Here is a 17827-nt window from a genome sequence, read left to right on the forward strand (position 1 = left end):
GTGGAACTTGTGGAGTTATGGTCCACTAATCAATGTATAAACTAAATATTATCGCACATAAAGTATCGCGTGAATCTGTCATACGAATTTACTATTAATCTACCTATCCAATACATAAGATAAAACTAATGCATGGACTATCCAATTCCAGGATTCACTCTGTATTTAATAAGTGTAGCGTTTTGACTTTTTGCAATACTCATCTAATTTAGCGTGATTAATGTTTGTGATTAATACATAAGAACAAATATAGTCTTGTTGGTACTTGTTGAAATTGTTTCAATAAATAGTTTATTAATATTCATGTTATAATGTTTACTTATTGATAATTATATATATTATTAGTCAAAGTTTTGCATTGTGTATGTACACAAAGAAAACGTTTCATATTTAAATACGGAGGGAGTAGCTTATAGCCTTATACTTAAGTTTTCAAAAATTTATACTCCCTCGGTCCCAGTATATAGTTCTTGTTTGTGTTTTTGTACGGTATTTAAGAAATGGGAAGAAAAAGTGAATGAAATACTTGAAAAAAAATGAAAAGTACAATTATAGACAAAAGTTAGAGAGGAAAAAGTGAATGAAGTACATAAAAAAAGTGATAAGTACAATTATAAACAACAATTAGAGAGAAAAAGTGGAAAAAAGTATAAAGTATGTGGAAATTTTTAAGAATATAACGGTTTTTACATGTTATCCAAAAATAGAAAAAAGAACAACATTTTAAATGTCCAAAATAGAAAAACATAAACTATAAAATGGGACGAAGGAATACGCGTAAAATGTCCAAAGGTGTTCAAAATATGAAATGTCCAAAAACTTTACTCCGTTTAATGTCGTATTACTTTTATTTTCATTTTGAAATTCTGTGTTGTCACTAAAAAATACATTTGAGGAGAAGAAAAAGAAAGATAGTGGCGAGGGAGATTGACTGAAAATACAGACCAAAATCTGCAAACTTGAAAAAAAAAATGAGGTGGCTTCGGAAACCTCGCAACATCAAGACACTTCCTACATCACTGCTCCAACTTCCTTCTCTCTCCTTCCTCAGACCTCTCTCCAGTTAACTTACTCTCTCTCTAACTTTATCAACAAATTTTGGGTTGTTCTTTTTTCTAAATTTCTAACATTTTTTGGGGTTAATTTGATTGATTTATAGATGCAGCAGCAGATGCTTTGAGCCCTACTTTTGTCCACCCAACTGCTATTGTTCATCCTAATGCTACTCTTGGTCAGGTGGGTTTTCAATTATCTTTTTGTTTAATTACGGAGTACTATATATTTTATTATACTCCCGCTGTCTCTAAAAGTTTTTCGTCTTTGGATGGTGATTGTATCGAAAAATTTAAGAATTTTTAGAAAAGGACGGGTACCCGTCATTTAGATTTATGATATTAATGGAGGATGCTCTTTTTATGAATTTTTTTTTTTTTTTTTTTGGCAGGGTGTATCAATTGGGCCGTTTTGTACAGTTGGGTCGTCAGTAAAACTTGGCAATGCTTGTAAATTATATCCTGGGAGTCACATTTTTGGATATTCTCAATTGGGTGATAACTGTATTCTTATGACGTTAGTATTTACTTCTTTTCGACGGTTTGCTATGATTACTAGTTTTTAACCCGTACAATGCATTGACTAAAAGATGTAGTGTGAGAATACTATTACTGTATGTTATTTATTGTATGGTGATTTTCATGTTTTATTGCTTAATTGAAAAAATTTGGTGGAATGTGGGTAGTGGTGCTGTGGTTGGTGATGAACTTCCTGGGAAGACTGTGATTGGATCAAACAACATTATTGGACATCATGCTGTTGTTGGAGTAAAGTGCCAAGACTTGAAATATAAGGTGTTTATTTTGTTTATTCTTAATAACAATAGTACAATACTAATAATATTGGAACTGTTGTTGCATTTTTGGACTAAATGTGCCTTAATGTTATCTGTGTTTTGCTTGTGGGATTCCGAAAATGTTTTGTTGTATGCACTAGTGAAGTTTTTGTATGTGTATATGTATGGTGTCAGACCTAGATTTAGATGTTTGCTAAGTAAAAGAAGGAAGAAGCACCTATAAATATTACTTTTATATCGGATTATTAATAATGTTATATTTTGTTTGGAGTCTTATGAAGACTTAGGTAGTGATATTTTATCTGATTGTTAGTAATTTAACTAAAGATCAGTGGAGGGTCTTCATGATAAATCAAGGATTGTGAAATTTTATAGTTCTGAAATTAGTGTGCAGTTGATTCTGGTAATGATTTACGCTAAGAGCATTTTAAAAGTACTACAACCTCTAAGGATCAGTGGAGGGTCTTCATGATGAAAATGTTGTGGAAGTAAACCTTCATCATCCATCTTTGAATTTGTGATCTTAATTTCTGATATCTGTAACTGCAATGTCTGCCATGAATTCAACGAAGGCCTACACTATTGTTAAGAAAGACAGTTTGTGTGAAGTATAATGAACTTAACATTCTATGAACTTGTTTTGAAAATTATATTTCAAATTAGAGTTTGTACTAGGTTTGAAGTATCACATGATAATCCTAATAATCAAAAATAATCTCTGCCATGATCTAGCACTTTCAATTTTGGATTGAGATTTGGAGTATGACACTCCTTAAGTACCTGATTAAAGGATCATTCAAAATAGGTGGGATCAAGTCAATCTTTAATCTTTAATTAACAATGAAAGAAAACTGCAGTAAAACAGTATCTGCAATGTAATATTTGTTGCTTGCTTTAATTTTGTTTTTTGGTTAGCTTTGTATTGCCAATTTCTTCATAGCTCTTACCTGCGAAAATGCAGCAGGAACAAAAGGTGTGATACTTATCCTTCTACATTAATTCAGGATGGGGATGAATGTTTTCTTGACATTGGTGACAATAATGAGATAAGAGAATACAGCTCTGTTCATAGATCATCCAAGCCAGATGAGCAGACGGTGTGGAGTGCAACTTACTTCAATTCACAGACATTTTATTTTGATTGCCTTGCTATTTTATTCACACTTTGTTCATGACTACAGATCATTGGTCATAATAATCTTATTATGGGATCCTGTCATGTTGCTCATGATTGCAAAATTGGTAACAACAACATTCTAGCAAATAATACCTTGTTGGCAGGACATATAGTAGTAGAAGTGAGTTTATCGTCTCTAATTTGATTTTAATTTTTTCATTTTTGTCCTGTATTTCATACGGAGTATATAAATTGAACAGTTTCATTTTACTTTGTTAAAATACCTGATTAGGATTACATTCACACTGCCGGTGCGGCTGTTGTCCATCAGTACTGCCACCTTGGCTCATTTTGTTTTATTGGTGGTGGCTCAGTGGTATGTATTTTATCCCTTATTCACAAGATATTGATCTTTAAGGCTTATAGTAAACGTGAAACTTAGGACATAGAGCGATAAAAACTAGTTGAAGATACCTATCTTGTTTTCTTAATGCATTTTAGCCCTTTCATCAGCTACACTATGCCTTAACAAGAGTGTGCGTACTTTGTAGTTATCCCAAGATGCAGTTTCTAATACTTGTATCCTTCTAAGGTTTCTCAAGATGTTCCAAAATTCATGATGGTATCTGGTGACAGAGCTGAGCTCCGTGGCTTGAACTTAGAAGGCATGCGACGTCGTGGGTTCTCTGCTACAGAGGTTAGTTAGGTTCGATATTTTTAATTAAAATCAGTACAAGTGTATGTTCAATAAAATTTTGTAATAGATTTGGTGCCTCTGCCTAAGAATGAACTGATGTACAAACGCAATAAAACCTTCCAAAATTTTATTTGTGTGACCAGTTTATATGTTACTGATTTCCGTACATTCCTATGGCTAGTTGTTGTAAATGATAAGTTATTTTGCTTACTGATACAAAATAATTTTTTTTTTAAAAAAAACATTTTACTGATAATTTTTTTCTTGCAAGCAAGCTTAATTCTTGTTTTCTAGTCATCATGGAGATCTGATGGATGTAGCTCGATTAGTTTCTTTATATGAGCATGTGGGACATCTTGCCGTCTATTTCCTGGCATCATTTTCTCACATTGTGGGTAATAAATTTCGTGACAGCATTGAGAAATTAGTTTTCTTTTCTAGATTATGCTGCCTGGTATGTGAGTAAAGTTTATATCATTAGCTATCACAATAGTTTGAATCTTTGATAACAATTATGAATGTAAATCACCCCACTTGGCAAGGATCTAGATTAAGGGCTTGCGAGCTGCCTACCGCAAGATTTTCATGCCTACTGACACTGAATCCGGGAGCATTGAAGATCGTCTCAAAGAATTGGTATTCCCCCCCCCCCCCTTATTTCTGAATCGAATAAAACCTTATCATATCATTAACTGACAACATTTTAACAGGAGCAGCATGAAGAACTGGGTCAACTTCCTGTCATATGCTCCATGGTGCAATCTATACATGATTCCTTTTCTGAGAGTCGTCGCGGAATATGTAAATATAGACATTGGAATGCATCTTGAAAGTATTCTTTTCCCTATAATTTATGGTGAGCTAGTTCTTGGGATTAATATTTCTGCTTCAATTTTAATTATAATTATCATATATTTCAAGCATCTGCTTGCTTCAGATTAAAGTTCTTTTAGGAAATCAACACAGACCATATTATATCTTGCCAATCCTGAATTTCTTTTTTGTCAAAACTAATCCAAGAGTGCACCATGTCTCAAATTTTTTTTTTTTTTATTTTTTTATTTTTAGTTTTATCTATCCAGAAGATCTTAGCATGCAATCAAGATTTCTGTTTCTTGTGGACTACAATTATTCTAATTCTAATCTGATTTCTGGGACTTCCTAACCTGCAACATCCTGCATAACATCTCAATTTTGACAACTTTGTTTAAGAATATTGCTTTAGAAATAGGACCTCAGAATAGTGCTCCATTAGTCCATTCATCCCCAAATTAAATGGCCAGAGGACGACAAATCCACAATGGACTCTTGTGGTCAAACCTTAAAATTGGTATAAAAAGAATTATAGGATATATAGTCTTTAGCTATTGGTATGAGTTAGTACTTAGTAAGGATGTGTTTTCATGGTATAACCTGTAATGTATCAGTAATAAACTGTCAAAGTTTAGTAAAACTTGGTACTAAAAGGCAAAAGTCAAATGTAGCCTATTATTCTAGGATGGATTGAGTAATATATGCATGAAGTGTATTCTATACCTAATACATGTTGATGCCTTGATTTGTTTTCAACTTCTATTATCTCAAAAGTCAACATTACAACCTTTATTTTGTAAATGTCTTTGATTTATTGTTTTTAAATTGAGCAAGGTGATGAAGTGATAGCTTGCTCAAGGAACCTCACTTTGCACTATTATTTGACTTTCAATAATATGCTGTGTGGAATTATTTGCCACATTGTCTCAATCCCATGTATTTAAGGATGTGACACAATTTTACTTAAAAATAACCTTCATAATAGTTAAATTATTCCCACACTCTGCATTACTCTACCCTAGTAAGATATTACAGTATATTTTAGATATGCCAATCACCAACAATTTTAGGAAATGGAATGACTTTCTTCCGTGTATACTTTTTTGTATGAATTTGAGTAAGTAGTGATACTTGATTGCTTGTTAACTTCTCCAGGAATTCTTTCTCGGCATATCTCTTTGGACTGTGTGTTGCCTGGGAAAGTCATCCACAGACATGCGTCTCCGCAGATCCTGATAAGTGTATTCACCCCCACTGCCTTAACATTAGGGTTGAGCTGTGTAGGACAATGGAGGTATAGTAAGACTTCTCAAGGAGATGCTAATTTTTGAGTAGTTGCAGATACAAGATAACAGTATTTTTGTTGATGTAACTTGTTATAACAGCTTGTAAGTTGTAACACAATGATTTTGGTTGGGAGATAGAGAAATAAGACAGAAAGTGGGTTTTCTGGTAAATGAATATGACAGCAGCTTTGTACCATTTACAAAGCTGGTGAGTAGTGACCAACTCTGTACTATAATTTACAGCTGTTTTCTGGATTTATGCATCATTCTTTTAATAGCTGGATTTTGTATTCAAATGGTGAAAATGTCTTTGTCACAGCCAAAGATTACATGTAGTCGTACACTAATTACATGTTCATATACTTATATTATCTCAGTCGAATTGAAAATTAAATGAAGGCTCTTTAAGTCTTTGGTGAGCTAAAATGAAAACATAATGTATACTAATTTACATTTTTATTTTCGTTGGTAAGGAGAAGGGCCCCATTAGGCCAGAACCTCTCTCATAGGTCCTCTTGGCCCAAGTTAGCAGGTTAGGCACTTAGAGAATGGTTGGGGGAGGGATAAGAGAATCCCCACCCTAAAGTGCCTCTAGTGGGGTTTGATCCCACAACCTCATGGTTGGGAGATGCAAACCTTACCACTTTGCTTGGTCTATATACTAATGTACATGTCTTTTGATAAAATTGGTGTACGCATAATTACAGATGGGGGTATACTCCTCTTTTGTACAAGTCTACAGGATATGTATTATTTTCACACATCAAAACTGTTTAAATTCATTAAGAGTATACAAGACAGTTGACCGAGGAAGTACTATATCAAGTTGATAGCCTTCTCTTTTTAGACCTTGGTGAAAAGAATTGGAGACGACGAGACAAAAAAAGGATCATTCTGAGAGTTCAGGGAGAGGCTAATTTGAAAAAAATATTACAGAAATTCTCAAATAATACACTAACAAAGATCAGCTTTGTTTCTTACTCAAATCACCAACAAAATTGGTGAACCAGGCATATACAGCAATAAAGTATATTAACTCAGTGAAATAGAGAACAATATTACTCAAAATTATGTTCAAATTTAAAAACGTATCTAAACATATCACCCAAATTTCTTAATCTCTTCAACGGGCATAATACGGTTTTTCTTTGCATTATAACACCCATGCCATTTCCCAATTACAAAAGATATCTAAAAACCCTAACCATAACATGAAAAGGAATCATATAAAAGCTATACACACGAGATTAACAAAAAAGAAAAAAAAAAATACGAACATCACAACCACCACCACTAAACAAATCACCAAATATTCCAAAATAGCAGAACCTTCATGATTGTGAGATTCCTATATAATAATACCCTTTCACACAGGAATAACGTCGATCTTTGAGGTGTCTTCACATCTCAAAACAATACCTTCTAGGTTGGCAGGGAGTATGCACTTAGACCACTGGCACCCTGTTGGCAATGGCTCAGGAGGAGGAACAATCATTAGCACATTATCATTTCTTTGTACAACCCCCATCACACTCACGGTACTACCTTCTTTGATGTACCTATCATAATAAAATAATACCAAACATGTTACATAGCTCCAATACAGAATCGCTCAAATAATATTATGTATTTTGCAAAATGGCAGTTTGTCGAGCGTATGCTATTTTAGTCATTGTTATATAAAAAGATTTATTGAAGCAACAGCATTACAGCAGCAGGTATAGGGTCCGAATTAACCACAATTCAATTATAAATTAATACTTTAAATTTCAGAGTAGTTCAGAAATTGTACACCCTCTGAAACATAAAACATTTGTGAAAATTGGTACCTACCCTTCTTTCAAACGCATGACACGGTCATCACTAGAGAGGTTCCTCTCAGATATCCACCGAACAAAGTCAGGTGACATATCTTTGTTTGATGGATTAATATCAATGACAACAGATTCATCAACATAAGGAGTCACCCTAGCACCATAGCCCGTCTTGACCAGAGCTCTCAACCCAGATTGGAAATCAGAAATGTAGAAATCAACCACGTGCCGCTGCAATGACACATCAAGTTCAGAATAGTTTGACATTTTTTTAAAATATGTATTGCTATTCAAAATCGTTCATTTGTTCTTAAGACAAGATAGATGCTTTTACTGAAACAAAGATAGTAATCTGGCATCAATGCCACGATAAAAAAAAAATAAAAAATACTGAAAATAAGATCACAACAATTTTGCACAAAATTTAGAATCTCTGATAAGAAAATTTATGTCACAAAAGAACACAAACCATTTGATCTGTACATTCACACATTAACGTCAGTCTGCAACTTTATTTGCAAAAAAGCACAGAAGGGGCGTAGAAATTAGAATTGGTTCAGTTTTCAGTTAAGTTCAAAACTAATTAGGAGAGAATGATAATCAAGACAGCTTGTTCTCTGACTGGATATCATAGCTATTTGAACCAAAACATGCACAGTAGAGGCACAATGAGCACTGGTTCTAAACCAGCTTTTATCTTAATCTTACAGAAACTACCTTAATTACACCTTATTCACAATGAGCCAATCTGCAAATGGAAGCCTGATTATCACTAATTAAATAATAGGAGAAAAAAGAGAACAAGTTCAATGACTACACCAATTTTGTTCTACTTCTAAGGCTTTTCCATCAATGGCAAATACCATAATTTGAACTCTAGTATAGTTTTACAATTTCTTTACGGAAGACTACCAAAGAAAACAAAGGTTCACTTGCACAGCTAAAAAGTGTGATCTCAAAATAGTCTCCAGCATTCCTACTGCCTAAAGGAGATATACTCATATAACCGCCAAAAAAAAAAAAGAAGCTTGATATACACTTTTTAACAATAAAAACATTGGAACGAGATGTGCAGAAGAATAGGCCGGTGCTAACTGCTAATTCACTTTACTTCCCCACTAAATGTATAGAGGTTCTGATTCAGACACAAGAAACACAGCTCACCTTGAATTTTCTATAAACCCAATATATAATGCAGGCACCTTCAACGAAATAATCTACATCAAAACCAATCAGTTGCAAAATAAAGTATTTGAAGATAAAATGAGCTACAGATTCCCTGCTCTTAACAAACAGTGAGTATATATTCTAAAAGCAATCACTAGTATTTCAGATCTTTTTTAGTCACTAAATATTGGGTATCTTACAGAAGCAAAGAAAGTACTCTTTCAATGTTTCACTGACTTATAGTCAAGAATTGTAAAAGAGCAAAGGCAGCACATAGTAGGAAAAAGAACTTCTCAGCATTTTAACTGAAGATAAATGAAATCTTTTAGTATTCTAGAGGTGGAACTAGATTACTACTCCCAATAATTCAAACTCGGGCCTTACAAAGATGAAAAACACAGGAGAGAGAGAGAGAGAGAAAGCAGGAGAAATTTTTAATTGAGACTTGAAATGGAAGGAGGGTTTTTTTTTTTTTTTGAGACAAGTAAAAAAAATATAGGGATAAAGGGAGTACCAAATTGCTTATTATGAACTATAACCCATTCAATTTTCATTTGAACTTGCCATATAAGTAGCGTGCAAATTAAGTGTATCATAGTTTACTATGGAACCGTTAACCTGGTAAACTTTCTTCCTATGGAACTACAAACCCAATTCATAAACTATTAAATATGCTCTCAATCAGAATCTGGATTGACGGTGATGCCAACAAGCAAGTTACAGCAACCCTGGAATCAACATTAGCATTAGTTCAATGAAGTAACACCAACTATTTCAATCGTTAAATTCAAGTCAATACCAGGATTAATATAAAATAAAAAATAATAATAATAAACGCAAATGGCTTGTACTTTAGCAACATAATAGACGCAAGGGGATCCATGAAAGCATGCAAAAAAGGGTTCAATAGTTACCACGTAAAAAAACTGTCAATCCTCAAACCATCAAAAATCATGCAGCGGCTTACTAGGCCACATGAAGCCCACAATCCTGGAAGGTGTTAAAAGTATAATTCTCCATATACACACAATAGCAAGATTTATCGATAATTCAATACCTAAGGAAAGCAGTGAAGAAGCTAAGGCAATAAATTAAAAGGTTATATAAGAAAGATGTTATCACCTCAAGCGATCTGAGGCCCCACGTAAAACGCCGATGACTGGGGTTAGCAGCTTTTGAATCCCAACCTCGATACTCAAATAAGCTAGTTGATGTGTAGACACACCGTGGAACCTTTTGGAAAGATGACTCAAGAGGTACATTTCCACATGTTACCACCTTCACATTAGCATAATTAATTTAGTTAGAAAAACTAATTTAAATGATGCCAACTGAAGCATAAAACAGCATACATTTTTCATGAGATATTGAACTTCTCAAAACAGCAAGAATTTCAGAATCAATAGCAAAAGACAAAACAGCAAGAGCTCAAAAACTCTTATAATTCTGTTTAGATAGGTTTAAAATACTAAGAAAAACCTGTATTGCATAGATAAAAGCAATCAAACATAATCAGCAACAAAGTTAACTCAAAATCCAGAAGCTATAGTACACATAGACAAAAGAAAACCTCTTGTTACGAAGACTTTTGATTAGTCTGCAGACATCATAACTGAGGTAGGTTGACAGTTTGTACTTTATCAGTCACTCATCCCACTTTTTTATTCTTCAGTTTACACTATTGTTCACTTCTTTTCTTCAGGTTAGAAGTTTTCCCCAATATTTCCTAAAGAGAAAACAATGATTTCTTCCACGGCTCCACCTGTCATACTACTTTGTATATTACAATAGTACACCCTTTTCAGCCAGGATAATACACTGCTAACTGCATAACTTAGAATTATACCAAAATTCTCTAACTTTCATTTCACTCTAATGTACTTAGCAAAAATGTATCTTTCAAGAATTGAAGCTTCTGACCAAAAACCACCAAATTAAGTATTTTCCAATCACTAAGTAGTAAAAATCCCCATCTCTTCATACTCATTAAAGCAAAAACAATAAAATATCAATACTACGAATTCCTTGAGCTAAAGAATACATTCTTGTATAGCAAAATAACTCTAATGCCCATCCTAAGTTACATTCAAGATAATCAAAAGAGAATACTGTGGTTCCCAAAAACTTAGATCTCCATGTACCAATGCCGACAACACACAAAAATAATAAATAAAATAATAAAAAGTTTTTTGTAGCATTCAGATAGATCTCACATACCCCAGAAACTTTGACAAATTGACCATCTCTTGCTGTTCGAAGCTCTGCATCTGGATATTGAGCAATAAAGCCTGTGATAGCTCTCCTTCCCCAGAAAGTGTTCCAGGTGAAGACAGTAGCAACAGCACTAAAAAGCACCACCACGACAATGAGAAGAATTGGATTGTGCACAGCTCCAAGAATAAAACCACCAGCAATAAAACCCATCACAAACAAAAGACCCATTGCCCACAAAATTAGCTTCGGGAAGCTCTTATGGAATGAGTACTCATCCTCCTGAGTGAGCTTTGTCACAGCCTGGTTGTGTACAATTGATGCAGCATGATGTTTCATAGAACTAGTGGACTCCAGAGGACCAGATGCCTTTCGAGGAGCTCCAGATGAGTTCAAGGGGCCAGATGAAATAGGTCCAGAAGTTATCAATCCTGTGGCAGGAAGAATTGGTGCAAGAGGGCCTGAATTTTGCCGAGAAACACCTCCACCAGCTTGAGGTCCAGAAGACTTTTTAACTGGTTCACCGTGTTTGTTGAGTGGGCCAGAATTGGATTTTTTCATGGAAGCTGAACCAGAACCTCCAACATTAGAGGATGAAACCCTGTTCACAGAATTCTGTACAATTGGGCCAGAGTGAGATGCAGCTCCTCCAAATGATCCAGTCCTAGTAGGGGCATTGCTTATAGGTCCAGATTTACGTGACCTTGACCCATCCCCATGTATATCAAACATCTTCCCAAGTTCCCCCGACTTTTTGATATCACCTCCAGTATAAGGCATGGCCACTGAGCTCATGGTAGGTTGCCTTTCCTTAGGTTGTTCTGGGCGTCCTGACACATAAAGCCCATTACTGAGCTGATGGGATGGGAACCGAGAACCCATCAGGCTGATCTCTTTGATCACCAAGAAGGTACGCACACCACTTCCAAAAGAGTCAAAATATTATGGAGAAACTGCATAAGAAGAGTTTAATTGGTCAACTAATAGTCATTCACATAAATTATCAACAGAAGAGTACAAAAACTATTTGACATTATCAGGCTCAAACAATTTACGGAAACTTGAATTTAATTACAATAACTAATTTGGCAAGTTCCGTAAAGTTTCCAGGTCTCATGAGAGCACATCTAATTAATTTGAATTCAAAAAACACCTACGGAAGAATCAAAACATACCACAACCATATCCTTTCCTCTCTCTACTAAAAATGCTTCAGGTTTGGGGATCATGTAAGAAAAAGTACACTCTTCCTTGATAATGTTATTATAATGTTCTCTAAATTAGGCTCTTTGTTCTGAAGCTGGTTGTTGAAACTGACAATGTCAACCTATCCATAAGCAAGGCCGCGCATAACTCAAAAGCACGATACATGATTCACAAACTCAAGCAGTATTCTAACAACCATAATGAACAAGATTACCCCAAGGTCAAAAATATGACTACCATTAGAGTACTACACCACTCTCACTCATCTTAAACAGCAAAATGTAGCCACAAACAAAGATCCGGGGACTGCATCGACATTCAATCAAATTCATACCCACAAATCAGGCACGTCCCGAGCAAGGGCAAAAGGGGCACTCACCCTGGACCCAGATCTTAACTTTAAAGGGTTCTGAAACACAATAGCAACCAAATTTGATTCAATTATCAAATTTTAGGCTCATAAATTTTGGGAAAAAAAGCCCCAATTACATAGTTGCATCCACCAAATTCAATTCAAACAACAAATTAAGCTCGTAATTTTCTTCTATAGCAACAAAATCAAGTTCAGTAACTATAAACAATAGTTCACTAATCGAGTTAAGGAGAACCCTAATTGAGTGTACTGAGAATAAAATTAAGGATAAACCCTAGATTGTGGAAATGAAAATGGATGATTAGAAGAAGAAAGTAACATCTTACCTTTGAAGGTGCTTCAATAGAGGATAGAAATCGCCTCAATGGAGAAGGTTGAGTGCGCTTCAATGGAAACTGAGAGAAAGAGGACAGATCTATGTTTTTGGTAGGTAGCTTCTTTTTTTTTTTTTTTTTTTATTTAACAAACACAGTAATTAAATCATTGATAATATGCAATAGATTAAAAAAAAAATTAAAGTTGACTGTTGTTGAAACATTTAATCCTAAGAGAATCGCATTAGTCATTTTCTTACCCTAATTTGATATTATAAATTAGAATATACTCGTGTTAATATACGGACGTATCAATTTGAAAAAGAAACAATATTAAAGTTTCTTTTATTTTCTTTTTCTCTATAGAAATCGGGAAAATTCAAGTTTTTCTCTGAGATAAATCTGAATATATTTTCTCTCACAACCTAATTATTTTCTTTAATTTTTTTAAATGATAAAAGTAATAAAGTTGTGAGAGGAGATAAACTGAAATTGTTTATCTCTGAGATTAATTAGGGCTCCCTCATAGAATTCTTCTGAAAATATCATGTTGCTTGATTGGTATTGATTGAAAATAATTTTCCTTTTTTTTATGCTTGATTGATGATGATATGTTACCAAAAGTGTTTTGTGATAAATATACTCAACTATGTTGATTGTTGAGGTATCATCTGGCTGCTGATGTGGCACTCTAAGGCACTCTAAGAAGAAGGTGTTCTAAACGGAGGGTTGAGAGATATTTAGAAGTGTCTCGCATTGGCAGGTTGGTCATTTTATGCGAGATTTAAATTACGCCATTATAGATTCAATGGTACAAAATACATTATCAGTGGTACAAGATATGATTTCAGTGTTATTACAAAAAAAGTTCAAATGTCATTAGACCGTCAAATAATACCATTAGAGCTTCACTGGTACAAAATACATTCTCAGTGGTACAAAATACAGTTCAGTGGTACTTACAAAAATCCTCAGTGGTACAAAATATATTCTCAATAGTTGTGGTCCCAATTCTTTTTTTTATCTTTTTTGCATGTGAAACCATGTCCGAAGAAAAGGTGGGCCCCACCCACCCTTTTTTCACTCTTTCTATCTTTTTCTTCCTTTCTCCCTCTTCTGGGTACATTTTGTATATTATTTTATGTGTGAGACATCTCTATTTTGTCTCACAACCCTACATTTATACTTCCTCCTCTAAGAAGGGAGCTTTTCGGGGTTTGCTCTCCTCTCATTAAACCCACTTTCTAAACAATAGTAATAACTAGTAAACATACTCCTCTCATGTTGGATTGATATGTTACCAAAAATGTTATGTAATAAATACTCCGTAATAAACATACTCCTCTATATTGATATATCATCTGGCTGCTAATGAGGCACCTGAGTAGGGAGTATTTTGGGGTTTACTCTCCTCTCATTAAACCCACTTCTAAACAATAGTAATAAATCTAATAATATAGATTATGCCTATAGTCATTTATTATTTTTGTTTTATTCAATATGAATGTTATACTTTGTTATGTTGAATTTGATCGGTGATTATAAATTGTTTTCTAGTATAAATGTTAACTTGGCTTACCAACTACTCCATCGATCCATTTTTTTTTATTTGTATCACTTGATGATTATCAATGTTTTAGGAGAGTTTATTTGCTTTAATATTTGTTATACTTTGTACTGTACAATGGAGGCATGAAAGAGATAGCATGTGAGAGAATTAGCTTTTTTTTATTATTTAATTAAAGACCATAAAAGAGATAGAAATGATAAAATATTTTGAGTGAAGTGACATAAAGTTATCAAATATAGTAGTAATGCAAATTAAATAATAAACAACTAAGTGAGCATTATTTATTTTTTATTTTTTTAAAAGTAAGAAAAGGAGGAAGTACTCCATATACAAAGTAGCATTATTTTCAGCTAAAATTGAAAAAAAATAATTCATTGCTTCATATTTAGTGTTATAGTTAGATTAAAAGACGTTTACTGTTCGAATAATTAACACTAGATTTAAGCCTATGCGATGCACGTTTTTTTTTTTTTAATTTCATTTTGTATATTTCTTGTAATCTCTTAATGTCTAACAATTTTGTTTTGTGTTTTTGCTATTCTAATTTTTTAACATAAAATTAAGGTAATTTTTTTTTCTTAAGATTTAAAATTATTTGATTTTTTTTTTACCCTTATTCATTAGTTACTTATGTAGAACTTTAATTTATTAAATTGAAATAAATTATGAAAATATTATCTCATTTACCGGATATTTAGATAAAATCAATAATATCAAAAGATATTTTTTTAATTTTTTAATTAGTTTTTTTTAAATAATTTAAATCCTAATATAAAAGATAATTTTTTAATAAATTGTAAATTACTATTTGTTATTTTTGTTTTACCTACGTGGTTAAATTCTCAAATCTCAATTGTTACTTTTTCTTAGGTGGCGAATTAATATTTTAATTTTAAAATAAAATATAAGCCCGTGCGATGCACGGGTTTTTTTTTTTTTTAATATCATTTTGTAAAATTTTTAGTTTTTTAAAAAATTTAAATTTTAATATCTAAAGATAATCTTTAGTTCTTAAAAAAAAAAGATAATTTTTAGTTTTTAAAATAATTTAAATCACTATTTGTCGTTTTTTACCTACGTGGAAAAATTCTAAAATCTCATTCGTCACTTTTACTTAGATGGCGAGTGAATTTTTTAATTCAAAAATAAAATACAAATCTAATTTTTTTATTGGTTGAAATAAGTCCCTTGATTATGTGGCGCGTCGAATGCTTTCGAAAAATGCCTACTTTATCTATATTTAATTTTTTTAATGGTTGAAATAAGTCCCTTGAATATGTGGCGCGCCGAATGTTTCCAAAATATGCCTACTTTATTTATATGCTAGTTTTGTGTCCGCGCAATGCCCAGACCGTTGATAAAAATTTAGGATAAACTTTTTGGCTTGAATGTTAAATATGGTCATATAATTTCTTTTGTTAATGCAGGATTTTTAGATATACAACACACATCGCTTATTTATATAATACTTTACTTTTTGTAGTTTTGTTTGTAAATAAAAATTTATGTTATTATTGACTTGAAATGAATAAGCGATTCTCTATTATTCTCAAATCTCAATTGTTAAATTCTCAAATCTCAATTATTTCTACTGAACTAAAAGTATTTTTACCAAACTAAAAATTATTTTTATAGATTAAAACTTATTTGTACTAATTCTCTTTTATTTTATTTTTACTAATTCTCTATTATTTTTGTAAATAAATTAAATATACTATAAATGAATCTTATTTTAAAGAACTTTTTAAAACAAATTTTATGATAGAAATAGAACCGAGTTATAAAATATTTATTAAAGTTATGATTAATTTTGTATGTATGATGTATTAGAAGTATATTTATACACTAAAAAATATTAGAAGTATATTTATAATAAAACCTTATATAACATTTTTATCTTAGAAAATCTATCAAAAATTCGCTTACTTAACATCATATGTGTCACAATAATACCTTTTTGTTGCTTACATGGCGCGACATTTGGCAAACCTTGGAATTTCAAGTGTCGCAGTCTCGTGGGCTGGCTGCGAGATCTAGCTTTATTTATTAGTGATATGATATTAGATTTTCTATTAATTATCTATGCATTTAGGGTTTCTATTTTATTGAAATTTTTTTATATATTGATGATTAGGGAATTTAACCCCGCCACGTGGTCCAATGAAATCCAACCACGTGTCATCCACGTGGACCAATCAGAGTCAACCACGTGTCACCTCGTGAGAGGTCCAAAGTGGACCAATCAGGCCATGACACGTGGCAGACAGATTGCCAACTGGAAAAGTGGCCTGATATGGCCCAAATACCTAGGCAAGCCAAGTCAGTCTTAGGTTTCTGAAACCTAGTGTTGGGCACGCATTTCAAGACCTTATAAAAGGGAGATGTTTCCTTAAGGAGCATCATTCAAAAATTATTAAACACATGTGTACATTAATTTCTGAGCATTAAATCCAGGCTTAATTGCACTACTTGAGAGCTAAGGCTCGGATTTCGAGGTTATCCTAGATAACCGGATGATCACTTCTCTCCTAAGAGGAGCCTGATCCCCTTTACTTTCCGCTCTTTTTACATCCAAACACGTTCTAACTTGATCGTCGGAGGCGGAACTCCCTCCCCAAGGAGCCTCCATTGTTTTGCAAGTACAAGAGTCCAGAGGCTAGTCTTGGTGTTGTAACTCTCCCACAGGACATCTAAAAAACCCCGAAACATTTGGTGCCGTCTGTGGGAAGAGTACTTCTAAGATGGCTCCACAAGAACCTGTACCGCCTCTTAATGAGAAATGGCCTATGGCCGACGTCCAGGTCTATACAGACCAGGATACAGATGACGACTATGAAGTCGATACACTCAGGGGGTCGAAGGTTCCATCCCTATCACCAGAAACGAGCTCGTGACAAGTTTCAAAGGGGATATTAAGGATCTGATTGACAAACGGACGACTGTTTCCACCAGGGAACAGTCAGCCAAGAAGCCCTCTCATTTTGGGAGGAATAAGCCGGTCAAAGACCGAGAGGCCACTCCTTACCCTAAACCTAGGGAGGGACAAAGGCCCTTGTTAAATTTGGCTAAACTCCGGTCCCTTGAGCAAGGGAAGAGGAAGGCTATCCGGCATGTACAGCCGGATGGTTCAAAGAAAACTTATTCTAGTGCCTGGATGTTAATCTAGCAGAAGAAGAACATGCAGCTGTTAGAGTCGGCCTCAACGTCGAACTTGCAAGACAGCTTTCAAAATACCTCAATGAGGTATTCGCAATCAAATCGAGAGAACCAGACAGGCGGCATGTCCGCCCACGCTAAGCTAGTCCTCAGATGCTCCATGCGGCCCCGTATACGCCTCAACAGCCATACATACCGTATGGACAACCTTAAATGCAGTCGACCCTCTTTGGGGGGCAAGTGGCATATAATGT

General features: G+C 33.7%; 2 protein-coding genes across 6 annotated transcripts; one reads left to right on the forward strand and one right to left on the reverse strand.

Annotated features, from left to right (window-relative positions):
- Positions 1–762: 762 nt before the first annotated feature.
- LOC110716861 (probable acyl-[acyl-carrier-protein]--UDP-N-acetylglucosamine O-acyltransferase, mitochondrial) lies at positions 763–6156 on the forward strand. 5 transcript variants are annotated; one of them, XM_021895510.1, is made up of 11 exons: positions 765–1062; positions 1160–1236; positions 1445–1569; positions 1739–1847; positions 2854–2946; positions 3031–3147; positions 3259–3342; positions 3559–3663; positions 4213–4299; positions 4380–4519; positions 5632–6156. In XM_021895510.1, the coding sequence occupies exons 1-10, from the start codon at positions 972–974 to the stop codon at positions 4491–4493; spliced, it is 1002 nt and encodes a 333-aa protein (XP_021751202.1). In that variant the 5' UTR covers positions 765–971; the 3' UTR covers positions 4494–4519; positions 5632–6156. The 5 variants fall into 5 exon arrangements, with proteins under 5 accessions (XP_021751203.1, XP_021751204.1, XP_021751202.1 ...); XM_021895509.1 differs by having other exon boundaries at positions 773–1062; positions 4374–4519; XM_021895511.1 differs by lacking the exon at positions 1739–1847 and having other exon boundaries at positions 763–1062; positions 2811–2946; positions 4374–4519.
- A 556-nt stretch (positions 6157–6712) lies between these two features.
- Positions 6713–13005, reverse strand: LOC110717039 (uncharacterized membrane protein At1g16860-like). The gene is made up of 5 exons (XM_021895676.1): positions 12860–13005; positions 10961–11907; positions 9866–10021; positions 7596–7807; positions 6713–7321 (listed from the first exon to the last, which is right to left on the reverse strand). Exons 2-5 carry the CDS (start codon positions 11834–11836, stop codon positions 7129–7131), a joined length of 1437 nt encoding a protein of 478 aa, XP_021751368.1. The 5' UTR covers positions 11837–11907; positions 12860–13005; the 3' UTR covers positions 6713–7128.
- Between the last annotated feature and the right edge of the window lie 4822 nt (positions 13006–17827).

The sequence above is a fragment of the Chenopodium quinoa genome, unplaced genomic scaffold (assembly GCF_001683475.1).
Source record: "Chenopodium quinoa cultivar QQ74 unplaced genomic scaffold, ASM168347v1, whole genome shotgun sequence".
NCBI classification, from domain to species: domain Eukaryota; kingdom Viridiplantae; phylum Streptophyta; class Magnoliopsida; order Caryophyllales; family Amaranthaceae; genus Chenopodium; species Chenopodium quinoa.

Coding starts and splice junctions, on each gene's coding strand:
- LOC110716861 (XM_021895509.1), top strand. CDS start 972: ATGAGGTGGCTTCGGAAACCTCGCAACATCAAGACACTTCCTACATCA. Junction 3,343..3,558: donor TTATTGGTGGTGGCTCAGTG/GTATGTATTTTA, acceptor TATCCTTCTAAG/GTTTCTCAAGATGTTCCAAA. Junction 3,664..4,212: donor GTGGGTTCTCTGCTACAGAG/GTTAGTTAGGTT, acceptor GCAAGGATCTAG/ATTAAGGGCTTGCGAGCTGC.
- LOC110717039 (XM_021895676.1), bottom strand. CDS start 11,836: ATGGGTTCTCGGTTCCCATCCCATCAGCTCAGTAATGGGCTTTATGTG. Junction 7,808..9,865: donor GGGGCCTCAGATCGCTTGAG/GTGATAACATCT, acceptor GTGTCATTGCAG/CGGCACGTGGTTGATTTCTA. Junction 7,322..7,595: donor GTCATGCGTTTGAAAGAAGG/GTAGGTACCAAT, acceptor TTATTATGATAG/GTACATCAAAGAAGGTAGTA.